This window comes from Balaenoptera musculus, chromosome 15 (assembly GCF_009873245.2).
Source record: "Balaenoptera musculus isolate JJ_BM4_2016_0621 chromosome 15, mBalMus1.pri.v3, whole genome shotgun sequence".
In the NCBI taxonomy this organism is placed as follows: Eukaryota; Metazoa; Chordata; class Mammalia; order Artiodactyla; family Balaenopteridae; genus Balaenoptera; species Balaenoptera musculus.
Genome location: NC_045799.1, coordinates 27,372,950 through 27,398,929, shown reverse-complemented (window position 1 = coordinate 27,398,929; position 25,980 = coordinate 27,372,950). Strand labels below are relative to the sequence as shown.

General features: G+C 39.4%; 1 protein-coding gene across 1 annotated transcript; it reads left to right on the top strand.

Moving 5' to 3' along the window:
• Window positions 1-5,446: 5,446 nt before the first annotated feature.
• On the top strand, window positions 5,447-24,415 carry DEFB123 (defensin beta 123). Its single transcript, XM_036827295.1, has 2 exons — window positions 5,447-5,567; window positions 24,270-24,415. The coding sequence occupies exons 1-2, from the start codon at window positions 5,510-5,512 to the stop codon at window positions 24,413-24,415; spliced, it is 204 nt and encodes a 67-aa protein (XP_036683190.1). The 5' UTR covers window positions 5,447-5,509.
• The last annotated feature ends 1,565 nt before the right edge of the window (window positions 24,416-25,980 follow it).

Genomic DNA, 25,980 nt, shown 5'->3' with positions numbered 1-25,980 from the left:
TGACTGTGGGCCTAAGACGGAGCCGACAAAATGGAGTCAGTGTGGTTCAGCTACACAAGGGCTCTAGACATCTTTCTGGGTTCTCAGTTTTCCTTCAATTTTGACCTTTTAATTCCTTTCTATCTTGTCAGCTCCTTGATGCCTTAGGAATATTTTTTAAGTATTTTACTCAGTATTTTAGTCATTTTGCAAGAGATTTGATCCAAATAATGTAGACTGCCATGGTCTAAAAAATGGTAGTCTCTACTGAGTTTTTAATTTCAATCAAGTTTTTCATTTCTAGAAGTTCTATTCCTTTTTCAATTCATTTGGTCATTCTTAACAGTCTCATGATCTGTACTCCTATTTTAATTCCCTGGGTTTATTTCTTTAGGTATAATAACTATATTTATTTTATATCATGGTTTTAATAATTCCAGTATCTGAAGTCTCTGTGGGTTTGATTCTCCTAATAAAGTTGTTGCTGACTTCTAATCTCCTAATGAATTTGAAACTGCCTTGTTTCTTTATGTTTTGTGATTTTTGACTATGAGATCATCTTGGAACTTTTATCTATGGGAAATCTTTGTAGCCTGAGCTGACAAGGGTTCTTTTGAAGTTTCTGTGTTTTCTTCTACCCAGACACATCAGGTAATTTCTTAATTGAGAATTAGAAAATCACTTAGGTAGTGTGAATTTTGTCTGCACCCCCATGCCTCCTACCATAGGGGAGGACTTGTAAATATAATAAGGGTTTAATTATGTTTACAAGTCCTCCCCCACTGTCACCCAGTCTAAAACTCAAGAAAGGCCATTTTTCTGTGATTCCTTCAAGAGTGAGTGCACCATTATTTCTAATTCACTTTCACACTGATGTAATAGCTCTTTGGGGTCCAAGATTTATGCAGGGGGGGGGGTCTTCAATTAAATTCCCCAAAATTTAGCTTTCTTTTCTTCTCCCTGCACCACTTAATGTTATTAAAACCAAGTAGCGTGTGAGTTAAGTTGCTATAATAAAGAAATATCAAGACACAATGGCTTCAATAAAAGTAAAATATATTTTCCTCTCACATGACAGTTTAGAGGTAAGTGGCCTGGAGCTAGTGAGATGGCTTATAATTCTCAACAGCTAGCTTTCATCCCTTTTTTAAAAGGGGCTATTCCAGTTTACTCCATTTCCCAAACAATGAGAAAGGGAAAAAGAAAAATATAGGGCAAGCAGATGCTTTTTTTCAGGCTATGACCAGGAATTTGCACGCATCACTTCTGCTCACATCCCATTTGCTAGAGCTGTTTCATGTTGTCACATGTACAGGATCTTACCCAGTCTCATGGTTTTAAATACTATCCACACCCTGAAAACTCCAAAAGTTGTCCTGATAGCCTTAAGCTCTTCTCCAATCTCTTTTGACTCATAATGTTTCTAACTTGACATCTCCACTTGAAAGTCTAACGTGCATAAGTTGCTTTTAAAATATAATTGAAAGTTTTCTGAAATGCCTGTCATCAAGAGAAGAAATTTCCATCTCCTTGAATCTGGACATATATATATTTCTGCAAAAGTGATGCTTCCAAGTCTCAGTTATAAAAGGCCATAAAACCTACTGCCAGTTTGCTGGAGCACTTACTCTTGGACCCCTGAGGTCCCATGTAGGACTTCAATGAAGCCCAATCATATGGAATGATCACATAGATGCTTTGGTTGACATTCCCAGGTGAGCCTAGCCTTCAGGTGCCAGACATGAGTGGAAAAGCTTCGAGTCTTTCCAGATGAAGCCCCAGGCATTGTTATTAGATGCTGTTTTCTCTACATTTTGGGATTAATTAAGTGATTATGATATGTGATAGTGTAATGATCATTAACAATTGAGAAGTTACTCTTTTTCAAGTATTGTCCTAAGAACTTTATGTGTTTAATCATTTAACTTTATGTATTTAATCTTTAAAACTTTATGTATTTAACTTTATTTAACTTTATGTATTTAACTTTATGTATTTAGTCGTTTAACTTTATGTATTTAATCTTTTTAACAATTCAGTGAGCTAGATAACATTAAGATCTCTTTTTATCTGTGAAAACCTTAAGTCCATAGAGGTTAAGTTATTTATACAATATCAGAAAGCTTACAATTTGAAGGTCAGGGACTCAACCTAAGTCTATCGGACTTAAAAGTTCATGATCCTGGACTAGTATACAGTAGGGGCTTGATAAATTCAAAATAGAGTGACATGAGTGGAACAAAGGAGCCAATCACAAGAAAACCAGGAAGAATATTTCAGCTGAAGGGAATAGCAAGCACAAACAGATTTAGTGTGTTCAATGGAAAGAATAAAGGCCAGCATGGCTGAAGAGTAGGGAGTGAGTGGGAATTTGTATGAGAAAAAGCCAGAGAGGTACACAGCAACTGGATCAGGTAAGCCAGCGAGAAGAGTTTGAATTTTATCCTAAATTACAAAGGATAGTCATCAGATAAACCAACATTATCTAATTGATATTTTTAAATGATGATTCTGATCAGTGGAGAATGGAATGTCCAAAGGCAAGGTTAGAAGCCCTGCCTGAACATGAGAGTGAAGGAGAGGTGGTTCCCTAAAGGAAAATCAAGGGGCCGTCACTAGAAGAAAGGGAAATCACTGCTGAGCATGCAGATGGCCACTACCCAGTCCCAGAAGTGAAGCTGTTGGATTGCAGGGCATGCATATTTTAAGGATTTTGGTATTGGCAAACACGCTCCCGAAAAAGTTGCACCAGTTTACATTTTCATGATCAAGATATTACTCTTTCCCTATATCGTAGAAAATTCTGGAATTATTAATAAAATAGAATTCTTGCCAATTTGGAGAAATGATACCTCACTGTCATTTGAATCTGTTTTTCTTCGATTCCTGGTTAGATTGGGAAGTTGGTCCTCCTGACTCACCGGGGACAGGCTATGATGTCGGAGGTGTGCCTAGGGGAACACACGTGGTAGAGCCTTCCCCTCCTCCCTTGTCCTCTGTGACTAAGATGCTCATTGTGGTTACACCTATTTTGGGGTCCTCAGGAGGCTAACAAAGGCTTCAAAACCAGAGCTAAAGTAGTACATTGACTATGCAAGAAGCAGGCCCAGAGGCAGACTGTGGGTTTTGCAAGAGCCACACAGTGTATTTGGGAGTTGGGGTCAAGGGAAAAGACCTCTGACCTAACACTTTCAGAGACTTGGAGACTGATGAAGGCAACCCAGACTACCCTCAGGTGCAAACCCAATTACCTTGCCCTGTTTGGGTGTTTAAAACATAGATTCCTGCATTCTCTTACTTTTTACGTCATTTCAGGATCTAGAGAAGTATAAATGATGACTCCCTACTGCCGATCTGCCCCAAATACCTGATTGAAGAGACTGAGGCCCAGAAAAAAAAAGTGATTCTCCCAAGATGACACAGAAAGTTAGTCACAGAGTCAGGACTGTATATTTTCAGCTCTGCCTCCCCCACCCTCCACACCAAAATCCTATATATATCCAGGCTTTTTTTTTTATGTTTATTTTATTTATTTATTTACTTTGGCTTCACCGGGTCTTCGTTGAGGCATGTGGCATCTTTTAGTTGTGGTATGCGGGCTCATAGTTGCAGCACGCCAACTCTTAGTTGCGGCATGTGGGATCTAGTTCCCCGAGCAGGGATCAAACCTGGGGCCCCTGCACTGGGATCACGGAGTCTTACCCACTGGACCACCAGGAAAGTCCCCTCTCCAGACATTTTAGACAGTAGAGTCTCTTCTCTCAGGGAGGAAAGAATCCAACAGATACATTTCTGCCCCATTCCCTAGCCACCAGAATAGAAAATTACATTTTGCAGTTTTTTTACAGCTTTGTTGAGTAGACAGAAAACTGCATATATTGAATGTATACAATTCAATGAGTTTGAACATATGCATTTGGTGATGTTTTTGTAGCACAGCCTGACGGGTACTCAGACAGCCAAGCTAGGATGAAATTACATTTTACAATTCCTTTCCCTGTATGGAATTGAGTTAAGCTTTGCCACAAACTCTTTTCTTTTTCTTTTTCTTTTTTTTTTTTTCAGGAGATCGGGGAGGTGAACATGAAGCAGCATTCTTGTGCTCTGAAGGTTGTCATTGGTTAGAGGTGGTGAGGGGTGTCTGCGGGTTTCAGTCTATCCTTGCTGTTCTCTGCTGCGTGTCTGCTCTCCTTCCCAACTGTCAGCCCTGTTGACCAAGGGACCAGGGCCCAGACCCTCCACTAAACACTTCTCTATGAACTCAAACAGGCAGTAGTTTTGAAGAGCAAACAATCTTTCACAGACTTCTACACCAGCTCCTTCAGTGACCCCACTACCACCCAGAAAGATCTTTACTTCCCCAGCTCCTCCCACAATTGAATAGAATCTCATCCTTATAATAAATTCCTTATTCCATAATGCTGATAGCAGTTCTGCTGCTTCCCTGATTGAGCCTTAATTAACATATGTTTGAAAAAATGAGCCTCCTTAACGGAAGTGAACAACAGTCATGGATTTCTAGGCCTTAGGCACTGAGTCCCTTCCTAGCTACTGTCTCCTCTTCACCGTAAAGCTTTTAGAAAGAGTTGTTTACACTTCTCTCTTTCACTTACCTTTCAGTCTTCAACCTCCTCAATCTGTTTTCTGCCCTTGCAGAGATGGTTTTCAATGTTATTTTGTCTTGTAAGCCCTATATATGCTTTTATACCCTTGACCTCTGTATCAAATAGGGTCCAATCAGGAAACGGAAGCCACATAGGATATTTAATATAGGGAATTGGTTACACTGTTGTCGGAAGGCAGAAACAGCAAAAAGAGGACCCTGAGGAAACAGATATTAGTAACCACAGAACGCAGCTGCCACCCTCAGCCTGCAGGAATTGAGGGAAGAGAACGCATTTTCAAAACCTAAGAGTTCAAAGGAGGCACCCCCCAGTAGCTGGTTCTTGGACCTCCGAGGAAGGGGCACAGCCTGGCGCCCAGAAGGCCTGACCGCGTGGGTAGCCCTCAGATGACAGCGGGCTGTGGCTGCCACGCTGGTCAGGGGAGCTTCATCTCTTACTACCATTCTCCTGCCGGTTTTAGCCCCAGTTACATCATATTTCTCATATTCAACACCAACAGAAGCCTTTGTACAGACTTTCCTTTGCCTGGAACACCATTTAGGCTCATCTGCCTGGCGTTTTGGTATTTATTCCTCAAAGCGCGCTTCAGTGCCGTCTTCTCGGTGAAGTTTTTCCGGACCTTCCGGACTCCGTGTACTTGGCGCCCCCTTGTGGTCCCTTGGTTGGAGGTCGGACCTTGTTGCTTGACCTTAAAGAAGAAAAGAAAGCGTGCCAGCTCAGGGCGTGTGGCTGCACTCTGGGGGGCTCAGGGGGCGCGGGGGCTGTACCCACGGGCGGCTGAGGGCACGTGCGGCTGACATCTCTTCCGGTTGGACCAAGGGAACGGGAGCCAGAGAGGCCAGAGCTCTCCCCCGTTAGCTTTGCCATCGCATCGGACTTGCAGCTTCACTTGGCCACTTCCAGCCATGAAGCTCCTTTTGCTGACTCTGGCCGCACTGCTGCTCTTGTTCCAGCTCACTCCAGGTAACCTGGACCTCTTCAGGGGAGGGGGAGGGTGTGGGGAGTGTGGAGAGTGAGACCTGGTCACGGAATCCCACGGGCGGGGGGGATGAAATAGCATTTACAACCCAGAGTGCCGTGAGCTGTGATAGAGGGGATCTAGGGTCCTGGGGTGCACATGGGAGGGACCAGCCCAGGCTGAGAGCCAAGAGAGTCCTCCCGGAGGGATACTCTTGAGTCCTGAAAAGTGGTTAGAAATTAGAAGGGGAAGGAGAAGAGGTGGAAGTAGGAAGGGTGTCCTGGGCAGAAATCCTCTAATGCAAAGGTCCGGATGTGGGAGAGAGCACCGTGCCTTCAGGAAGCTGGCACAGAATGGAGGGGTGGGTTAAGGGTGTGGCAAGGGGTAAGGCTGACGAAGCACTCAGGGTCCGGGTCTTGATGAGCATTGAATGCCAGGTGGGGGAGCCATGGAAGGCTGAAGCAGAGGAGGGCCATGGTCAAACTTGCCCATTCCACCAACTCTAGCATACCTATCTGGCCCCTCTTGCTCACCTGGCAGAAATTTCTACCCAGCCAAGACTTTCAGCTCACCTGTCCACAGGGTCGGAAGGTGTGTATTTCCTCACCTCAGCCCTTGTATCTGCCTGTGGCAAATGCCTGAAACACCACTCAGCTGGGGATAAGAGAGGAAAGCCTTAGAACCCAGGTTAGAAACTGCTCAACCATTTTCTAACTCTGTGACCTCCAGCAAGCAGCTCAGCGGCTCAGAATTGCAATTTCCTCATTTCTCCATCTGCTGCAACAAAGGCGTGTGTACAGTAATATGAGTTTGAGGGAACAACATTGAACACACTAAAATTTTGGTATGCAAAAAAAAGTGTAACTTCTTCATTTTATATAACTCATCTAAATTTTCCCAGGAACTTCCATCCGGCTGATGGGACAGTTTGGGGGGAGGGGTGGTGGAGGGCACTTAGGGACTGTGCCTAAACTCAGCAGTTAAATAACTATTCATCAGTCCTGGTTTAAAACAGCTTCAAGTTAATTCAGTCTCTTTTGAATAAATATTCAGTCTTTGAGCATTTCTCCTTCTGCTCCCCGTCTCCTTCCCAGGATAGCACCTGGGTTTAGAAGAAGGTAACTTGATATGCCATGATTTAATTTATTGGTTCATTCAGTAAACATGATTGAATGGATTTCATGTTCTAGGCACTCTGATAGGTGCAGGAGGTAGCACAGTGAACATATCAGAACAAAACAGGTAAGCAAAGTCTTCAGCCTCTCGGAGTTTACATTCTATTGAGAGAAACAGAAAAAAAAAATTTTTTTAATTAATCTATTTATTTATTTATTTATTTATTTTTGGCTGTGTTGGGTCTTCGTTTCTGTGTGAGGGCTTTCTCTAGTTGCGGCAAGCGGGGGCCACTCTTCATCGCAGTGCGCGGGCCTCTCACTATCGCGGCCTCTCTTGTTGCGGAGCACAGGCTCCAGACGTGCAGGCTCAGTAGTTGTGGCTCACGGGCCTAGTTGCTCCGTGGCATGTGGGATCTTCCCAGACCAGGGCTCGAACCCGTGTCCCCTGCATTAGCAGGCAGATTCTCACCCACTGCGCCACCAGGGAAGCCCAGAAAAAATTTTTTAAATAACTGAAACATACAAAATGTCAGGTGGTGAGTATAATGAGCAGAATAGGTGGGAAAGGGGAGAGCAAGTACCAGGGGGATGTGGATTTGCTGTTTTAAAGAGGTGCTCATGGAATGGGTCACTGTGACCTGAGGGAGAATAAGGGGTGATCCATGTGAATTTGTGGAGAAGAACATTCAAGCTGGAGGGAACATGAAGTGCAAAGATCCTGGGGCAGGAGCATGAGGAGGTAGGGCTCAGTGCTGGACCTTCACTGACTTCTAGCACTATGTTCCTCATGGTGTGTGATCCCGTGACTGATGAAACCTCTTGGTCCTGTCGAGAGCCCCACTGACTCAGCCCTTCATCTCAGCCAAATCTTCCATCTTATCCCTAGGTTTAGGCTGTTCGCACACAGCCCCTCCCACTGCCTTCTGCATAGGGATCTACTCCTGACAGGTCTCTCAGGCTCGCAGCTCATCACTGGTTTTCCTATCTTCACTAGAGACACAAGGGAACTTGGGGACCTTTTGGGTCTATTTTATGCCACAGGAGAGGAGAGGGAGAAGCTCAGACACTTCCCTCAGCCATTTCTTTTTTTTTTTTTTTAATTTATTTATTTATTTTTGGCTGTGTTGGGTCTTCGTTTCTGTGTGAGGGCTTTCTCTAGTTGCGGCAAGTGGGGGCCACTCTTCATCGCGGTGCACGGGCCTCTCACTGTCGCGGCCTCTCTTGTCGTGGAACACAGGCTCCAGACGCACAGGCTCAGTAGTTGTGGCTCACGGGCCTAGTTGCTCCGCAGCATGTGGGATCTTCCCAAACCAGGGCTCGAACCCGTGTCCCCTGCATTGGCAGGCAGATTCTCAACCACTGCGCCACCAGGGAAGCCCCCCTCAGCCATTTCTAAATCCCCCTCCAGGTGGCACCATAATGTGCTGTGCCGATGCTGTTAGCAATTTTCCTGGGCTACGATCTGAGGGCAAAAAGTAAATGCCCTCTTCTCCGGCAGTTTCTCGAGACCAATCTGGGTGTTTGTAGCAAGAGATTCTCTTGCCCCTGCCTTTCTCACATTACTTATCTCTACTTCCTAGGTGTTCAGGTCGACCAGCAGGCCTTAGTGGGGGAGGGGAGGAAGGCCTCTGTCTCTAGCTTGCTGGTGGGTCCACCATCATCCTGGCTGGCAGAGGCATGTGGGCTCTGGTGGAGCTCTAAGGCCTCCTCCTGCTGCTGCTGCAGGAAGTGGATTTAAGCACCCCAGTTTCCGCTAGGGAGAGTATTTCCCTCTACTTCCTATTGGGTGTGGTGGTGGTAAAGGATATTATATGGAAGTTTCTTTGGCCGGACCCTCAAGCCTTTTCCTCCTATGGCTTATGGTGAGGTGGTATTATCTGAATCCACCAGGCTCAGCTAATAATATATAAAGGAGCTCTTTGACATTTGGAAATCCCTGACCTTTCTAGATAAATTTCGGTTCTTAAAAGTATTATCTTGCTATAAACTAAAACAACGCATCTCATTTAAGCTGAGCAATGACTTTGTCATTCTAACTGTTGTTTACTATTACCCCAAAGCCCAGAAACTCTGCCCATTTCTGCTTTTCAGCAACCAAAGGGCCTCATGGTTAAAGGGGAATGAAGTATGTATAACTTTAATATTTTCAAAATTTTTAGTTCATTGTGGAATTCGGGACATATATATAAAGCCCAAGAGCCCAGCAGAGGTTAGATTTAGGTGTGATATGTCACACCCCTTTCCATTATACCTCCTCATAGCACCCAGAGTTCTTCCTTTATAATTTTCAGCCTAACTCTAGTCAATCAAATATCTGCGTAGCTATTTCTTGAATAGTAGTTTCTCGTCTCCCTTCCCCAACTAGACTGGAAGTTCTCTGAGGGCAGGTATCTGTCTCTAACTTATTCATAATTGTATCTCCAGTGTATAGGCTTCTCAGTCTACACATGTGTTTCCCTAGGATAGACATCTAGAAAGGAAATTGCTGGTCAAGACTGCACAATCTGAAAATGTGCTAAGTAGCTTCCAGAGAGGCCGAAACAAAATGTGTGAGACCATCTTTCCTCTCACTCTCAACAACAATTCACCTTGACACTCTTGAATTAAAAATTGAGATTTCATTGTTAAATGGTGGGGGGTTTTTTTCTTACCTTTTTTGTAAAATACAACGCAATTACAGACACTGAAAACCACATAAAACAAATGTGCAGCTTAATGAAATGTTATAAAGCACACACCCTTGTAACACCATCCAGGTCAATAAACAGGACATTGACAATCACCTCAAAAACCCCTCCACCTGGGCTTCCCTGGTGGCGCAGTGGTTGAGAATCTGCCTGCTAATGCAGGGGACACAGGTTCGAGCCTTGGTCTGGGAAGATCCCACATGCCGCGGAGCAACTAAGCCCGTGTGCCACAACTACTGAGCCTGTGCGTCTGGAGCCTGTGCTCCACAACAAGAGAGGCTGCGATAGTGAGAGGCCCACGCACCACGATGAAGAGTGGCCCCGGCTTGCCACAACTAGAGAAAGCCCTCGCACAGAAACGAAGACCCAACACAGCCAAAAATAAATAAATTAATTAAAAAAAAAAACAAAACTCTACCTATGCCCCATCACAACTGTCTCTTTCCCCAAATTAAGTACTATCCTAACTTTTATAGCGATCAACTATTTGTGCACCTTTATAGTTTCATTGCTAGGGCTGCATCCTTAGAAACCCTATTTTTGCCATGCCCGCTTTTAAAATCTAACATTTCTTAAGATTTTTAGTTTTTTAATTTACTGGTTATATCTTCATCCCTTTCTTGTCTCTATAATTTATCTGTTGGGTCATTTGACCCATAGTTTCCCACAGTACAGATTTTGCTAATTGCATATTCAAAGTGAATTCAACGTGTTCCTCGGACCTCTGTATTTCCTGCAAATTGGTGACTGGATCCAGAGGTTTGATCAGGCTCAAGTTCTATGCTTTTTGGCAAAACGTTGGGGGATGGTATTTACCTTTTTCATCAGAAGGCAAATAATATGTTTGTTATCTCTCTTTTAGTGACAAATTAATGCTCAAAGCTGAGATGCATTAATTCTTTGCCTATTGCAAAACGGTGATATTCTATTATGTGATTTTCACTAGTTAGCTGGAATACTAATATAATAAAGACACTCCTCACCATCTACTATTTGGTTACTCAGCAGTACAGTTCATATAAGAAAGACAGAATAAATGCTTGGTGATTTTTCTTTACATATGAATCTGCAAGATAATGATTTCTTTTCCTATCATCCACCAAATGTTACAGAATAGTTTTTAATATCATCATAAACTCATAGATTTAAATATATTTGATGACTTTTCATTCATTGCAGTCTTTTTTTATCAACTTATTTATTTTATTTCATTTATTTTATTTTTGGCTGCTTTGGGTCTTTGTTGCTGCACGCGGGCTTTTTCTAGTTGCGGCGAGCGGGGGCCACTCTGTTGTGGTTCGTGGGCCTCTCATTGCAGTGGCTTTTCTTGTTGCGGAGCACGGGCTCTAAGCACATGGGCTTCAGTAGTTGTGGCATGCAGGCTCAGTAGTTGTGGTGCACGGGCTTATTTGTCTTCCCAGACCAGGGATCGAACTGTGTCCCCTGCATTGGCAGGCAGATTCTTAACCACTGCGCCACCAGGGAAGTCCCCACTGCAGTCTTTATTCTTACTGAAACTCAGCCAGTGGAAGCCTAAGTCTTATTTACATATCCCTGTTAGTCTTTGATAGTTTCCTTGTGATAAAGTCCATCTTATAAACACCACGAAGGACACACCTGCAGTCTGACAAAGTTAAACATATTAACTTACTGAAGCAAAGGAAAATACACACCAAAGGAACTGTGGAACATCTCACCAAATGAAGGAACAAATAGGATTACTATAGGATTAAGGAGAATAGCAGAGTTTTAGATAAAATGTAAATGAAGCAGAGTTTGATAGACTTCAAGGGCCACAGGATGGTGCGTAAAGAGGTTAACATCTGTTCTAGGTCCCATTTCCATGGAAAGTACAAAATTAAGAGAAATGTGGAATTTTATATCCCCAAACTCTTTCTCTGACACTCTGTCCCTGGCTCTGAAATAAAGGTTGCTCTTCTGTATAAAAAGACTCGATTCCTCAGGGAAAAATGTAACATTCCAGCCTTGCCGATATGATTTCAAATGCAAAGTTTCTGATAGGTGTGATCTGAGAAAACAGGGTTTCTTAGCACTTCGTCCTTTTATTAATTTACAAAAGCAGTTTCACTGGTACACAACTGGTTATCTGGTGTGACAAGATATTCTGGGCTCATCTTGTACAACTCCTGCACCAGACCTTGAATTAGCCTTTTCTTCAAAAAGCCCTTATTTTTTAAGTAGGAAAATGGTATTTAAAAACTGTGATCTAGATGCTAGAGATATTAATGCTACTAAATTAGCCCTTCTTTCTACATCTTTTCAGAGCACGTGAGAAAATCAACACATTGAATATATATGAAATACTTAATGAATTCATATTGATAATTCCTATTCAAAGTGAGGACTTCAGGATTTGTACTAAAATATTCCATATTACTTCTGTATGTTCTTTCTTCTGCACCAATATTCTCAGATATACTGTGTACTTCTTCGGCATTTTCAAGTCATCTTTTATTTGAAGAAGGTTTTCTTGAATTATACTTTGTAGTATTTTTTCTGACATCTTGCTCTGATTTTCTTTCTCAAGGCCTCACCTTGTCTCTGTTGAATCTCCTTTCCCTATCCTCAGTATTTGTCACCTTCTATCGAATTTTTTTCCTGATCATTTCTTTTTCACCAGTTTTACTGAGTTATCATTTACATAAGATTAAATGTCCACATTTTTTAAAATTTATTTATTTAATTTATTTATTTTTGGCTGCACGCGCGCTTTTTCTAGTTGCGGCGAGCAGGGGCCACTCTGTTGTGGTGCGTGGGCTTCTCATTGTGGTGGCCTCTCTTGTTGGAGCACGGGCTCTAGGCACGCGGGCTTCAGTAGTTGTGGCTCGCGGGCTCTAGAGCTCAGGCTCGGTAGTTGTGGCACACGGGCTTAGTTGCTCTGCGGCATGTGGGATCTTCCCGGACCAGGGCTTGAACCTGTGTCCCCTGCATTGGCAGGCGGATTCTTAACCACTGTGCTACCAGGGAAGCCCTAAATGTCCACATTTTAATTATACAACATGAGTTTCAACAAATGTATACATCCATGTAACCACTACCACAGTTGTAGTATAATACACTTCCATTACCCCAAAAAGATCTCTCATGCCCCTTTGCAGTCACCTCCCCAGTCCCCCAGACAGCAGCTATGACTAATCTACATTGTGTCACTTTAGTTTGGCCTTTTAGAATTAAACAACAGGAAGGCTTTTGTGCCTGGATTCTTTAACTTAGCATAATGGTTTTGCAATTCATCCATGTTGTTCATGTATCGATATCTTGTTACCCTGTGTTTCTGAGTAGTATTCCATTGTATGAATACATACCACAATTTGTTTATCAATTAACTAGCTGTTAGATATTTGAGCAGTTTCCAGTTTTTAGCTATTATAAATAGAGCTACTATGAATGGTCCAATGAAGTCTTCATTTCTCTAGAGTAAATGCCTAAGGGTGGAGTTGCTGGGTTGTATGATAAGGCTATGATAAGCTTTATAAAAAACTGCAAACTGTTTTCCAAAGTGGCTATACTATTTTGCATTCCCATTAGCAATAAGAGATTTACAGTTGCTTCACATCATTGTCAATGCATGGTATTTTCTGTCTTTTAATTTTAGCCATTCTAGTGGGTATGTAGTTTTAACTGTTGTTTTACTGATGGCTAAAATACTTAATGACTAATCATATTAAACACATTTTGATGTGCTTATTCGCCATGTATATGTCTTCGTTGGTGTAGTGCCCGCTTTTAATCAGGTTTTTTGTTGAGTTGTGTGTTCTACATATTCTAGGTAAACATTTTTAAAAAGATGTATGCTTTGTAAATATTTTCTTCCAGACTGTAAATTGCCTTTTGATTTACTTAACAGTGTCTTTTGAAAGGTAAGAACTTTTAGTTTTGAAGAAGTCCAATGTGTTCATTTTTTCTTTTGTGGCTCATGTTTTTGTATCTTATCTAAAAAAAATCTTGCTTGACACAAGGTCAGAAACATTTTCTCCTATGGTTTCTTCCAGGTGTTCTATTGTTTTAGCTCTTACATTTTAGGTCCATGATTCATTTTGTGTACAGTGTGGGGTAAGGGTTGAGGTTCATTTATTTACACATGGATGTGCGGCATCATTTAATGAAAAGAATTTCCTTTTCCCCCTTTGAATTACCTTGGCACCTTTGTTGAAAATCAGTTGACCATATAGGTTGGGATTAGTTTATGGACTCTCTCTGCCATTCCACTGATCTACATGTCTATTCTTATGCCAATACTACATTGTCTTGGTTACTATGACTTTGCAGTAAACCTTGAAATCAGGTACTGTGAGTCTTCCAACTTTGTTCTTTTCCAGATTGTTTTATCTGTTTTAGGTCAATTGCATTTTCATATAAATTTTAGAATCAGCTTTTCAATTCTACAAAATAGCCTGCTGGAAATATTCTTGAGACTGCATTGATCAATTTAAGGAGGATTGAGATCTTATCAAAATTAAGTCTTTGAATCCATGAACATGGTATCTCTCTCCATTTCTTTATGTCTTCCTTTCTTTCTCTGAAATGTTTTGTGGTTTTTATATTTTACATATTGTAGTAGGCTGAATAATGACTCCCCAGAGATATCCAAGTCCTAATCCCCAGAACCCATGAATATGTTACCTTATATGGTAAAAGAGATTTTGCAGGTGTCTTGAGATGGGGAGATTATCTTGGGTTTTCTGGGTGGACTCAATGTAATCACAAGAGACCTAATAAGAGGGCAGCAGGAGATCAGATTGTGGAGGAAAAGATAAGAAAATGGAAGCAAGGGGTTGTAGTAATGTAAGGAAGGGGTTACAAGCAAAGAAATACAGGTAGTCATTAGAAGGTGAAAAGGGGAAGAAAATAGCTTCTGCCCTAAGAGTCTCCAGAAGGAACCAGCCCTGCTGGCACCTTGACTTTAGCCCAGTGAAACAATAAATTAGTGTTGTTTTAAGACACTAAGTTTGTGGTAATTTTGTTACAGCAGCAGTACGATATGAAACTAATACACATATATTTTGTTAAATTCATCACTGTTATGTATTTTTAAGCTGTTGTAAATGATGTTTTTAAAAGTTCAGTTGTTTGTTGCTAGTATATTGAAATACAGTTTTTTTTTATTGAAGTAGAGTTGATTTACAATGTTGTGCCAATCTCTGCTCTACAGCAAAGTGACTCATTTATACACATACAGACATTCTCTTTTTTATATTCTTTCCCATTATTGTTTATCACAGGATATTGAATATAGTTCCCAGTGCTATATAGTAGGACCTTGTTGTTTATCCATCCTGTATATAATAGTTTGCATCTACTAATCCCACACTCCCAGTCCATCTCTCCCCCACCACCCCCTCCCTTGGCAACCACAAGTCTGTTCTCTATGTCTATGAGTCTGTTTCTGTTTTGTAGATAGGTTAATTTGTGCCATATTTTAGATTCCACATATAAGTGATATCATATGATATTTGTCTTTCTTTTTCTGACTTACTTCACTTAGTATGATAATCTCTAGTTGTATCCATGTTGATGCAAATGGTGTTATTTCATTCTTTTTTATGGCTGAGTAGTATTCCACTGTACATATGTACCACATTTTCTTTATCCATTCATCTGTCGATGGACATTTAGGTTGTTTCCATGTTTTGGCTATTGTGAATAGTGCTGCTATGAACATAGGGGTGCATGTATCTTTTTGAATTATAGTTTTGTCCAGGTATATGCCCAATAAAAAAATGGGCAGAAGACCTTAACAGACATTTCTCCAAAGAAGACATACAGATGGCCAGTAGGCACATGAAAAGATGCTCAACATCACTAATTATTAGAGAAATGCAAATCAAAACTCTAACGAGGTACCACCTCAAACTGGTCAGAATGACCATCATTAAAAAGTCTAGAAATAATAAATACTAGAGAGGGTGTGGAGAAAAGGGAACACTCCTACACTGTTGGTGGGAATGTAAGTTGGTGCAGCCACTATGGAGAACAGTATGGAGGTTCCTCAGAAAACTAAAAATATAATTACCATATGATCCAGAAATACAATTGATTTTTATGTATTAATCTTATATCCTGCAACCTTGCTAAACTCACTTATTAGGTTTCATAGCTTTTGGGGGGATTTTATACATAGATGATCATGTCATCTTTAAACAGTAACAGTTTTACTTCTCCCTTTAAAATCTGTTTGTCTTTCATCAATAAGTATGATAGTATCTGCAGGATTTTCACAGATGTCCGTAATCAGGTTGAGGAAATTTTCTTCTATTCCTAGTCAGTTTAGAGTTTTTCTTTTATCATTAATGAATGATGAATTCTGTCAAATGCTTTTTCTGCATCTATTGAAATGGTCATATGATTGGGTGGGGTGCTGTGGTGAATTATATTGATTGATTTTTCAAATGTTGAATTGACCTTTACATTCTTGGAATGATTCACACTTGTTATGATGTATTATCCTTTTTATACATTTCTGGATTCAGTTTATATTTTGTTAAGGATTCTCACATCTAGTTTATGTGGGATGTTAGTCTGTAAGGATTTTTACATCTAAGTTTATAAGGGATATTAGTCTGTAGTTTTATTTTCTTGGAATGTCTTTGGTTTGGGTGTCAAGGTAATGCTGGAAGACTTTGAAAAGAATTGATATTATTTCTTTCTTAAATACTTGGTAGAATTCCCCAGTGAAGCCATCTGAGCCTAGAGTTTTCTTTGTGGAAGGTACTTATATACATATTCAATTTCTTTCAAAAATTAAGAGGTTTTAGAGTTATCTATTTCTTCATATACGAGCTTCAGTAGTTTGTGTTTTTCAAGTAATTTGTCTATTTTATGTAAGTTGTTCAATTTATAGTCATAAAATTTTTTTAATTATGTCTTTATTATCATTGTAATATCTATAGAATCTATAGTGAGGTCCTCCTCTCTTTCTTTTTTTTTTCTTGGGGCGGGGGGTGGGGTGCTGTGCTGCAGGGCTTGTGGGATCTTATTTCCCTGACCAGGATCAAACCCGGGCCCTCAGCAGAGGAAGTGCAGAGTCCTAACCACTGGACCACCAGGGAATTCCTCTGTTTTTCATTCTTGATAATAAAAATTTATGTCTTCTCTTTTGTTTTCTTCCTGGTCAGCCTGCCTGGCTAGAAATTTAGCAATTTTTAAAAATATTTTCAAAGAACCAGCTTTTGGTTTTATCTATTATTTTTCTGTTTCTTATTTTATTTACTGTTGCTCCGATCTTAATGATTTTTTTCTTCCACTTACTTTAGCTTTAATTTGCTCTTATTTTTCTCACTTCTTAAGATATAAGCATTGATCATTGATTTAAGACCATTCTATCTAAAATACGCTTTTTAAAGTATAAATCTCCCTCTAATTACTACTTTATCTTGGTTCCACAAATATTTTTATGTATTGTACTTTTAATTTTAGTCAATTCAAACTTCTCAAATTTCTCTTCTGATTTCTCTTTCAACCATTAGCTATTTACCAGTACATTGTTCAATTTCCTAGTATTTAGGGATTTTCCAGGTGCATATCTATTATTGATTTTTAGTTTAACTCTATTGTGGACAGACATACACCTTTGTAAGACTTCAATCCTTCCATTTTTATTGAGATCCTGTATTACCCAGAATATGGTATATCTTGGTGAATATTCTGTGAGCACTTGGAGTGTTCTGTAAATATCTATTAAGTCAAGTTAGTTGATATATTCTATATCTTCTATTAACTTGTTCTATCAATTGTTGAGAGAGGAATGTTGAAATCTGAAATTATAATTGTGAATTTGTCTATTTCTCCTTTCAGTTCTTTCAGCTTTTTGTTTCATGTATTTTCAAGCTCTGTTTTTTTGGTGTATTTGATTTAGGATTAATATGTCTTTTTGATAAATTGAGACTGTCATCATGAAATGACCTGTTTATACTTAGTAATTTAGTTGGTTCTGAAATCTACTTTTTAAATATTAGCATAGCTAATATGTTAATAATACTCCAGCTTTCCTTTGATTAGTGATTTCATGGTATTTTTTTTATCCTTTTACTTTTTTTTTTTAATTAATTAATTTATTTATTTATTTTTGGGTGTGTTGGGTCTTCGTTTCTTTGCGAGGGCTTTCTCTAGTTGCGGCAAGCCGGGGCCACTCTTCATCGTGGTGCACGGGCCTCTCACTGTCGCGGCCTCTTGTTGCGGAGCACAGGCTCCAGACGCGCAGGCTCAGTAGTTGTGGCTCACGGGCCCATTTGCTCTGCGGCATGTGGGATCTTCCCAGACCAGGGCTCAAACCCGTGTCCCCTGCATTGGCAGGCAGATTCTCAACCACTGTGCCACCAGGGAAGCCCTATCCTTTTACTTTTAACATAGCTATGTCTCTACATTTAGAATGAATTTCTTATAGACAACATGTGATTAGGTCTTGCTTTTTCATCCAATCTGACAATTTCTGCCTTTTAATTGAGATGTTCAGACCATTTATGCTTAATATAATTATCAATATGGTTGCATTTAACCTACCATCTTTCTATTTGTTTTCTATCTGCCTATCCTTTTTGTTCACTTTATCTTCTTTGCGTCCCCTCTTTCAGATTACTTGAGTCTTTTTATGATTCCAGATTGTATCTAGTATTGCCTTAATAGCTATACCTCTTTTTTTTAAACGGTTGCTCTAAGTTTTACATCTTCATGTTTGGATGGTTGCCAAATTGGTGTTTCTGTAGGAGGAGAGTAGTAATGTTACTGACATTACTCCTCAAATCTTCTTAGTTTTTAAAAATCTGAAGAAGTCTATTTCTCCATTTGGGGAGGATTTTTGCTGTGTAAAGAATTCTGGATTGTCTTTTTTCCTTTTGTTGTTTTAAAGATACCTTTCTACTGTCTTCTCGTGTATGGTTTCTGATAAGACGTCTTCTATTATTTTTACCGTTTTCCCCATGTACTTAATGTGTCTTTTCCTCTAGCTAGTTTTAAGATTTTTAACGTGATTTTCAAAAATTTGATTATGTTATGGCTTTGCATAGCTTTCTTTAGATTTTATTCTGCTTGGGGTTCACTGAGGTTCTGGATTCTATGGGTTTATAATTTTCATCAAACTTGAAACTTTTCAACCAGTATTTCTTTAAAAACTGTTCCTGCCTCAGAATGAGAGAAAATATTTGCAAACAAATCAAGGGACAAAGGATTAATCTCCAAAATATATAAACAGCTCATGCAACTCACTATTAAAAAAACAAACAACCCAATCCAAAAATGGGCAGAAGACCTAAATAGACATTTCTCCAAAGAAGACATACAGATGGCCAAGAAGCACATGAAAAGCTGCTCAACATCACTAATTATTAGAGAAATGCAAATCAAAACTACAATGAGGTACCACCTCACACCAGTTAGAATGGGCGTCATCAGAAAATCTACAAACAACAAATGCTGGAGAGGGTGTGGAGAAAAGGGAACCCTCTTGCACTGTTGGTGGGAATGTAAATTGATACAGCCACTATGGAGAACAGTATGGAGGTTCCTTAAAAAACTAAAAGTAGAATTACCATATGACCCAGCAATTCCACTACTGGGCATATACCCAGAGAAAACCATAATTCAAAAAGACACATGCACCCCAATGTTCATTACAGCACTATTTACAATAGCCAGGACATGGAAGCAACCTAAATACCAATCAACAGACAAATGGATAAAGAAGTTGTGGTACATATATACAATGGAATATTACTCAGCCATAAAAAGGAATGAAATTGGGTCATTTGCAGAGACGTGGATGGATCTAGACTGTCATACAGAGTGAAGTCAGAAACAAAAAAACAAATATCGTATATTAACTCATATATGTGGAACCTAGAAAAATGGTACAGATGAACCGGTTTGCAGGGCAGAAATTGAGACACAGATGTAGAGTACAAATGTATGCACACCAAGCGGGGAAAGCGGCGGGGGGCTAGGAGTGGTGGTGTGATGAATTGGGCGATTGGGATTGACATGTATACACTGATGTGTATAATATTGATGACTAATAAGAACCTGCTGTATAAAAAACTAAAATAAAATTTAAAAATTAAAAAAAAAGTTTATGTCCCTCCCCCTTCCTCTCCTTTTGGTAATCTGATTGTATGTAAGTTATACTGCTTGTTATTGTCCCATGGGTCACTGATGTTCTGTTTTGGGGGTTTTTTTTCCCAATATTTTTTCTCTCTACTTCCTTTTGGATAGTTTCTGTTGCTATGTCTTCAAGTTCATTTATCTTTACTTCTGCAGTGTCTATTGTTAACATCACTAAGTATGTTTTTCATTTAATATTTAATGTTTCATCTCAAATTTTCTTAATCATTTAGGGGTTTATTTCAGTTTTGTTTGTCTGATTTTTACTACTTATAGCTTTCAGTTGAACAAATTTACCATTGGATAAACTAGAAAATTTTTCTTCTTTTTTTTCCAATATTTTTTATTGAAGTATAGTTGATTTGCAATGCTTCAGGTGTACAGCAAAGTGATTCAGTTTTATATATATGACTATATATGTAACTTTTCAGATTATTTCCATTATAGTTTATTACAAGATATTGAATATAAGTCCCTGTGCTATACAGTAGGTTCTTGTTGTTTATCTAGTTTACATAGAGTAGTATATATCTGTCAAATATTTTCATGTGAATTTTTTACATCTTTATTTCTCTCCTCATAATGTTCATGTTTTCCTCAATCTTCTTGAGCTATGGAGTGTATTTATAATAGTCGTTTCATCATTCTTGTCTGCTAGTTCCATAATCTTTGTCATTTCTGGGTCTGTTGATTGATTTTATCCTGGTTGTGGTTCATACTTTCCTGCTTTTTTTTTTTTTTTTTTTTTAATGCCTGGAAAATTATTTGGATTCTTTGCACTGTAGATTTTATACTTTTGGTTACTGGATTTTTTTTTTCCTTTAAAGAGTATTGGTTTTTGTTCTGGTACGCAGTAAGTTAGTTGGAATCAGATGAATCCTTTCAAGACTGACATTTAATCTTTTTAGGATGGGTATGGGACATCCTTTAATCTAGGGCTAATTTAGCCCCACCATGCTGCAGATTTTACAAGGTCTTTCCACTCAGGCAGGTGGGGACACAAGATATTCCCAGCCCTGTGTGATCACTGGGAATTGTTTTGCCTACTTCTTTTTGGTGGTTCTTTCCTAGGCCTTTGGTAGTTTCCTCTTACACTTGCACAGATAATACCTAAAGACTAGAGGAGTGCTCTGCAGAGCTCTGTAGTATGCCCCCTCTGTGTGTGTGTTTCTCTCTGTGTGTCTGTGTATAGCCCCCTCTTCTTTGATTCTGGGACCCACAGATTCTAGCTGACTTGACCTCCTTGAACTCCTTGAACCTCAATTTCTACATCCTCCATTCAGTAAGATCACCAGGCTTTGTTTGGATTCCTCTTCCTGCACTACAGCCCAGAAACTGCTTCTAGTCCGTAAACTGGTGCAACTAGAGGGCTCATCTTGTTTGTTTCCCTTCTCTCCAGGATGATGTTTGAAAATCATTGTTTCATATACATTTGGTCCAATTATCTTGTTGTTTAAAGCAGGAAAATCAATATGGCTCCTGTCACTCCATCACAGCCTGAAGAAGAAATCCCATTTCTTTTTTTTAATTTTTACATTTTTTCTCTTCTATTTCTCTTAAAATATTATCCATTGAGATTATTTGCTTTTGTATCCCTTTCAGATTAGACTTTTTTCTGAAAAGAATTTTCTTTAATTCCTAATTATATCTGTCATTGCACTTCTGAAATTTTTAATGCTAGTGGATTTTATGTTATCTTATTTACTACATACAACTCTCTAAAATAGGTGCTATTATGTCTTTTGTTTTCAAAAGAGAAAAATGAAGCTCTGTGAAGGGAAGTAACTTGCTCAAGATCTCCCAGTTTACATGTGGTGGAGCCAGCTTTCAAATCCAGGCTTTGGGGGTTTCAATAAGTGGGACAGTTCCTGGAGCAATCCTCACTATCAAATTAAAACTTCCATACCAATATTGTCTTAGAATAGCTTTTAAGTTTTAAAGAAACTTAAAGACTGTGATGGGTCAAATTTTTTACCAAGCTTCATTTCAGGCAGTTGAGAAATACCCCATAGCCATCTTAGTGTCTCCATAATCCATCTGACTGAAGTAAAACCCCAGATTTCTCTCAGTTTATTTTTTCAGGATCTGGTGCTTGTGATGGCAGTTTGCTCAAGGTTCAGAGAAGTTGAAAAAGATAATTTTTTAAAGTAAATTAATGATTCTCATAAGGATATAAAAATGAACACATGTTAAAGATTTTATTTAACTCATAATGAGAGAACAAGGCAGATTTTGTAACTGGTTTAAAGCATAAAGGTATACACACGCCACTATATATGATAGATAACCAACAAGGACCTACTGTATAGCACAGGGAACTCTACTCAGTATTCTATGATAACCCATATGAGAAAAGAATCTGAAAAAGAATGAATATATGTATAGGTATAACTGAATCACTTTACTGTACACCTGAAACTAACACAACATTGTAACTCAACTATACTCTAATAAAATATTTTTTAGAAAAATTTTAAAAAGCATAAAGGTATTAATGGAGTAAGGGAATCTTGAAATGAATTTACAAGACAGAAACTGGTTCTTTTTTCCCCCATGGGGCAGGGGAAGGGAGGGAGTCAATTGAATACCTGTGGAACAGAACTTACTTGAATATATAGGAAATAATTATTTTTGCATTACTATCATTAATCAAGAGCTCATAGAGATGTAAAACTCCCACATAATCAGAATCAGATAACTCTGAAGTCTGTGATCTGTCTAGACCAGGGACTTCCGACACTATTGGCAACTATTGACATTTTGGCACTGTTGGCATTTTGGGCTAGACAGTTCTTTATTGTGGCTGTCCTGTGCATTGTAAGATATTTAGCAGAATCTTTGGCCTCACTAATTGCCAGTAGCACCCCACACCAGTTGTGACAACTAAAAACGTCTCCAGACATTTCATTGACAAACATCCCTTGGGGAGCAAAACTTCCCTATTTGAGCCAAGTTTTCCTCTAAAACACGAATTTTCCCCAGTCTCCCCCATACTGGTCAAAAAATAATCTCAAAGAAAACTTATTCCTAATCACAAAATAAACTTGGTCTAAACCTACAACAGAAAGAAGGAAATAATAAATAAAAAATTAATGAAATAAAGAATAGTCACAGCACCAAATTGCCTAAAGAAAGTAGTTTCACTGACACAAATAGAGGTTTCAGACTTTATTCAGCTGATGGACATCAGGGAGCAGCTGAAGACCCAAGTCAGGGCAGGCTTGGAGTTTTTATAGAATAAAGAGAAGAGAGGGGTGCATGTTCTTGTTTGGGTCAAGTAGCAGATTTCATCTTTAACTGCTGCAAAACTTGTGTTTGGAATAATTAGACACTGTTCCAGATTTTTGTGCCTCTTGGTTGAGGCCATTGGTGCAATCCCATCCCCAAAGCTGTCAGAGCAGTTCTTTTGAGAGCTGTTTTTGCAAGTCTTGAGTTTGTCGGTTAGTCAGGATTCTGGGGCAGGAAAGGTATCAAAAACAGTATGAATGGTTGTTGCCAGGGGCTAGGAGGAGGGGAGAATGAGGAGTTATTGCTTAATGGGAATAGAGTTTCAGTTTTACAAGATGAAAAGAGTTATGGGAATGGATGGTGGTGATGGTTGCACAACAATATGAACATATTTAATACCATGGAACTGTACACTTTAAGATAGTTAACATAAATTTTATGTCATGTGTATTTTACCGCAATTTAAAAAAACATAAGTACAGCCACCTTCTTGATGATAGGCCTTGGCAAAGACAAAACAAAACAAAAATAAGGATATGAAGAAATTGATGGAATTTTAGCCAAGTATATAGATATGTATAGTGTGTGTGTGTGTATCTATATATATACACAATGAAATATTACTAAGCCATAAAAAAGAATGAAATAATTCCATTTGCAGCAACATGGATGGACCTGGAGATTATCATACTAAGTGAAGCCATATAGGGAAAGACAAATATCATATAATATCACTTATATGTGGAATCTAAAATATGATACAAATGAACTTATTTACAAAACAGAAACAGACTCACAGACTTCCAAAACAAACTTATGGTTACCAAAGGGGAAAGGGGAGTGGGGGAGAGATAAATTAGGAGGTTGGGAATAACATATATACTCTACTATATATAAAATAGATAACCAACAAGGACCTACTGTATAGCACAGGGAACTATACTCAATATTTTGTAATAATCTATAAGGGAAAAGAATCTGAAAAGAATATATATTATAACACTGTGCTGTACACCTGAAACTAACACAATATTGGAAATCAACTATACTTCAATTTTTTTAATTTAAAAAAACAATACAGATGAATGCTGAAAATATTATGCTAAGTAAAAAGAAGCCAGGCACAAAATGCTGCACATTATATGATTCCATTGGCATAAAATATCTAGAATAGGCAAGTCTGTAGCGAGGAGGGCATATTGGTGGTTGCTCAGGGATGAGGAGAGGAGAAATGAAAATGCTTAATGGGTGCAGGGTTTCTGTTTGGGATGATTAAAAAGTTCTGGAACTAGACGGTGATGATGGTTGCACAACACTGTGAGTGTAATTAATGCCCCTGGACTGTACACTTTAAAATACTTAAACTGATAAACTTTATGTTATTTGTATTTTACCACAATTTTTTGAAAGGGAGAAGAAGGGAAAAAAAGAGAGGACCAGGGTCAGAGTCAAAGGAAACTGAGCACCCTCTATCACATCTGTTTTAATCCTTTTACAGACAATTCAAATCCAGAATCTACCTCTTCTTAGGACTGACATTGTCTCTGTTCTTCTTTCTTTTCAGGTAGCACCCTAAGATGCTGGAATCTTCATGGCAAATGCCGCCAGAAATGTTTCAAGAAGGAAAGGGTCTATGTTTACTGCACAAATAACAAAATGTGCTGTGTGAAGCCCAAGTACCAGCCAAAAAGCATTCCATGGAAAGTTTAAGTTCTTTGAAACCTAAAGTCATCAGAAGGCAGGTGAAGCTACGCTGAGTCTGACCACAGTGGATTCTCAAACTCCATCAATAAACACTTCTGGCTGACCCCTGTGTTTGCCTGTTAGTCTATCTAGAGGTTCTCAGGAAGTCCTCTTACAGATGGTCCATTAAGTCAAAACTATTTTCGTTATAATAATAAGACATTATTTGCCATTTTTTCTCACTTTCTCACAAGTGTGAAATTTTCTGGAATCTACACAACACACAATAATATCATTCTGGCGGCTAATGAAAGGTGTGCTTATGGATCCTTACGTTTTTAGAATTTTTTAAGATAGAACCTTAAGGTATAAATGTGTTCATTTTCAGAGATTAACTCAGGTTGTTCTCAGTAATTCTATGGTACTCTTATTAGCTATCTTTAGCTATATTATTAATCTCTGGAAACGCATTATCATCTAATAAATCACTGCTTTGAAATTCCAAAATTTTCCTTTTACCTATGTGGAAACACAACAAAAACTAAAAACGTTTTGTTGTCTACAGGATCTGGGAGTCCCAGGGCTGGGGTCCTAGGGTTAGTGCCCACCCACTGGTGAGCAGAGCAGGATCCCAGGGTCTCTGGCTGCAGGGCTCTTGGGGTCCTAGGGTTAGTGCTAGTGCACTGGTGTGCAGGGTTGGGTCCAGGGCCCTCTGGTGGACAGAGCCATGTCCCAAGGCAGCTGTGGGCTCAGGGAGTCTTAGGGCAGTTAGGCCTGCTGGGGTGGGTCTGTGTCCCTGCCCAGCTAGTTGTGTGACCTGAGGTGTCCCAGTACTAGTGCCAAAAGGCTAGTGGGTGGAACCAGGTCTCCCAGAACTAATGAGCTAGAAAGAGGATTCCAAACTGACACTTGCCAGCACCAGTGTCCACATGCTAGGATTAACTCACAAAAATGGCTGCCACCAGTGTCTGTGTCCCAGGGTGAGGTCCAGGAGGCTCTCTAAGATCAGCAGGTGGGTCTGACCCAGGCTCCTTTCAAATTACTGCTTCTGCCACAGGTCCCAGAGTGTGTGAGATTTTGTGTGTACACTTTAAGACTGGAGTCTCTATTTCCCACAGTGCTCTGGCTGTCCCAAAAGTAAGCCCCACTGGCCTTCAAAGCCAAACATTCTGGGGGCTCATGTTCCTGATGCAGAACTGCTGGGCTGGGGAACCTGATGTGAGACTCAGATCCCTTGCTCCTTGGGGAGAACCTTGCAATTGTAATTACCCTCCTATTTGTGGATCGCCCAGCCCGGGGGATATGGGTCTTGACTCTACCATGACTCCACACCTCCTACCCATCTCATTGTGGTTCCTTCTTTATATCTTTAGTTGTAGAAGCAACAGACAACCTTTAAATAACTATTATAAATATGTCAAGGAAATTAGAGGAAAAGATTGACTGAAAGGATAATTTAAACCAATACACAGAAAAATAGTGTATCAGTTTTCTATCAGTGCATTACAAAGCACTCTAAAACTCAGTGGATTAAAAAAACAACTATTCATTATTTCTCAGAATTATGTGTGTTAATTAAGTGGTTCTTCTGA

What these genes read in the sequence shown, in the direction of transcription:
- DEFB123 (XM_036827295.1), top strand. Translation starts at nt 5,510, where the DNA reads ATGAAGCTCCTTTTGCTGACTCTGGCCGCACTGCTGCTCTTGTTCCAG. An exon ending in CTTGTTCCAGCTCACTCCAG is followed by an intron (nt 5,568 to 24,269) that starts GTAACCTGGACC and finishes CTTTCTTTTCAG; the next exon opens with GTAGCACCCTAAGATGCTGG.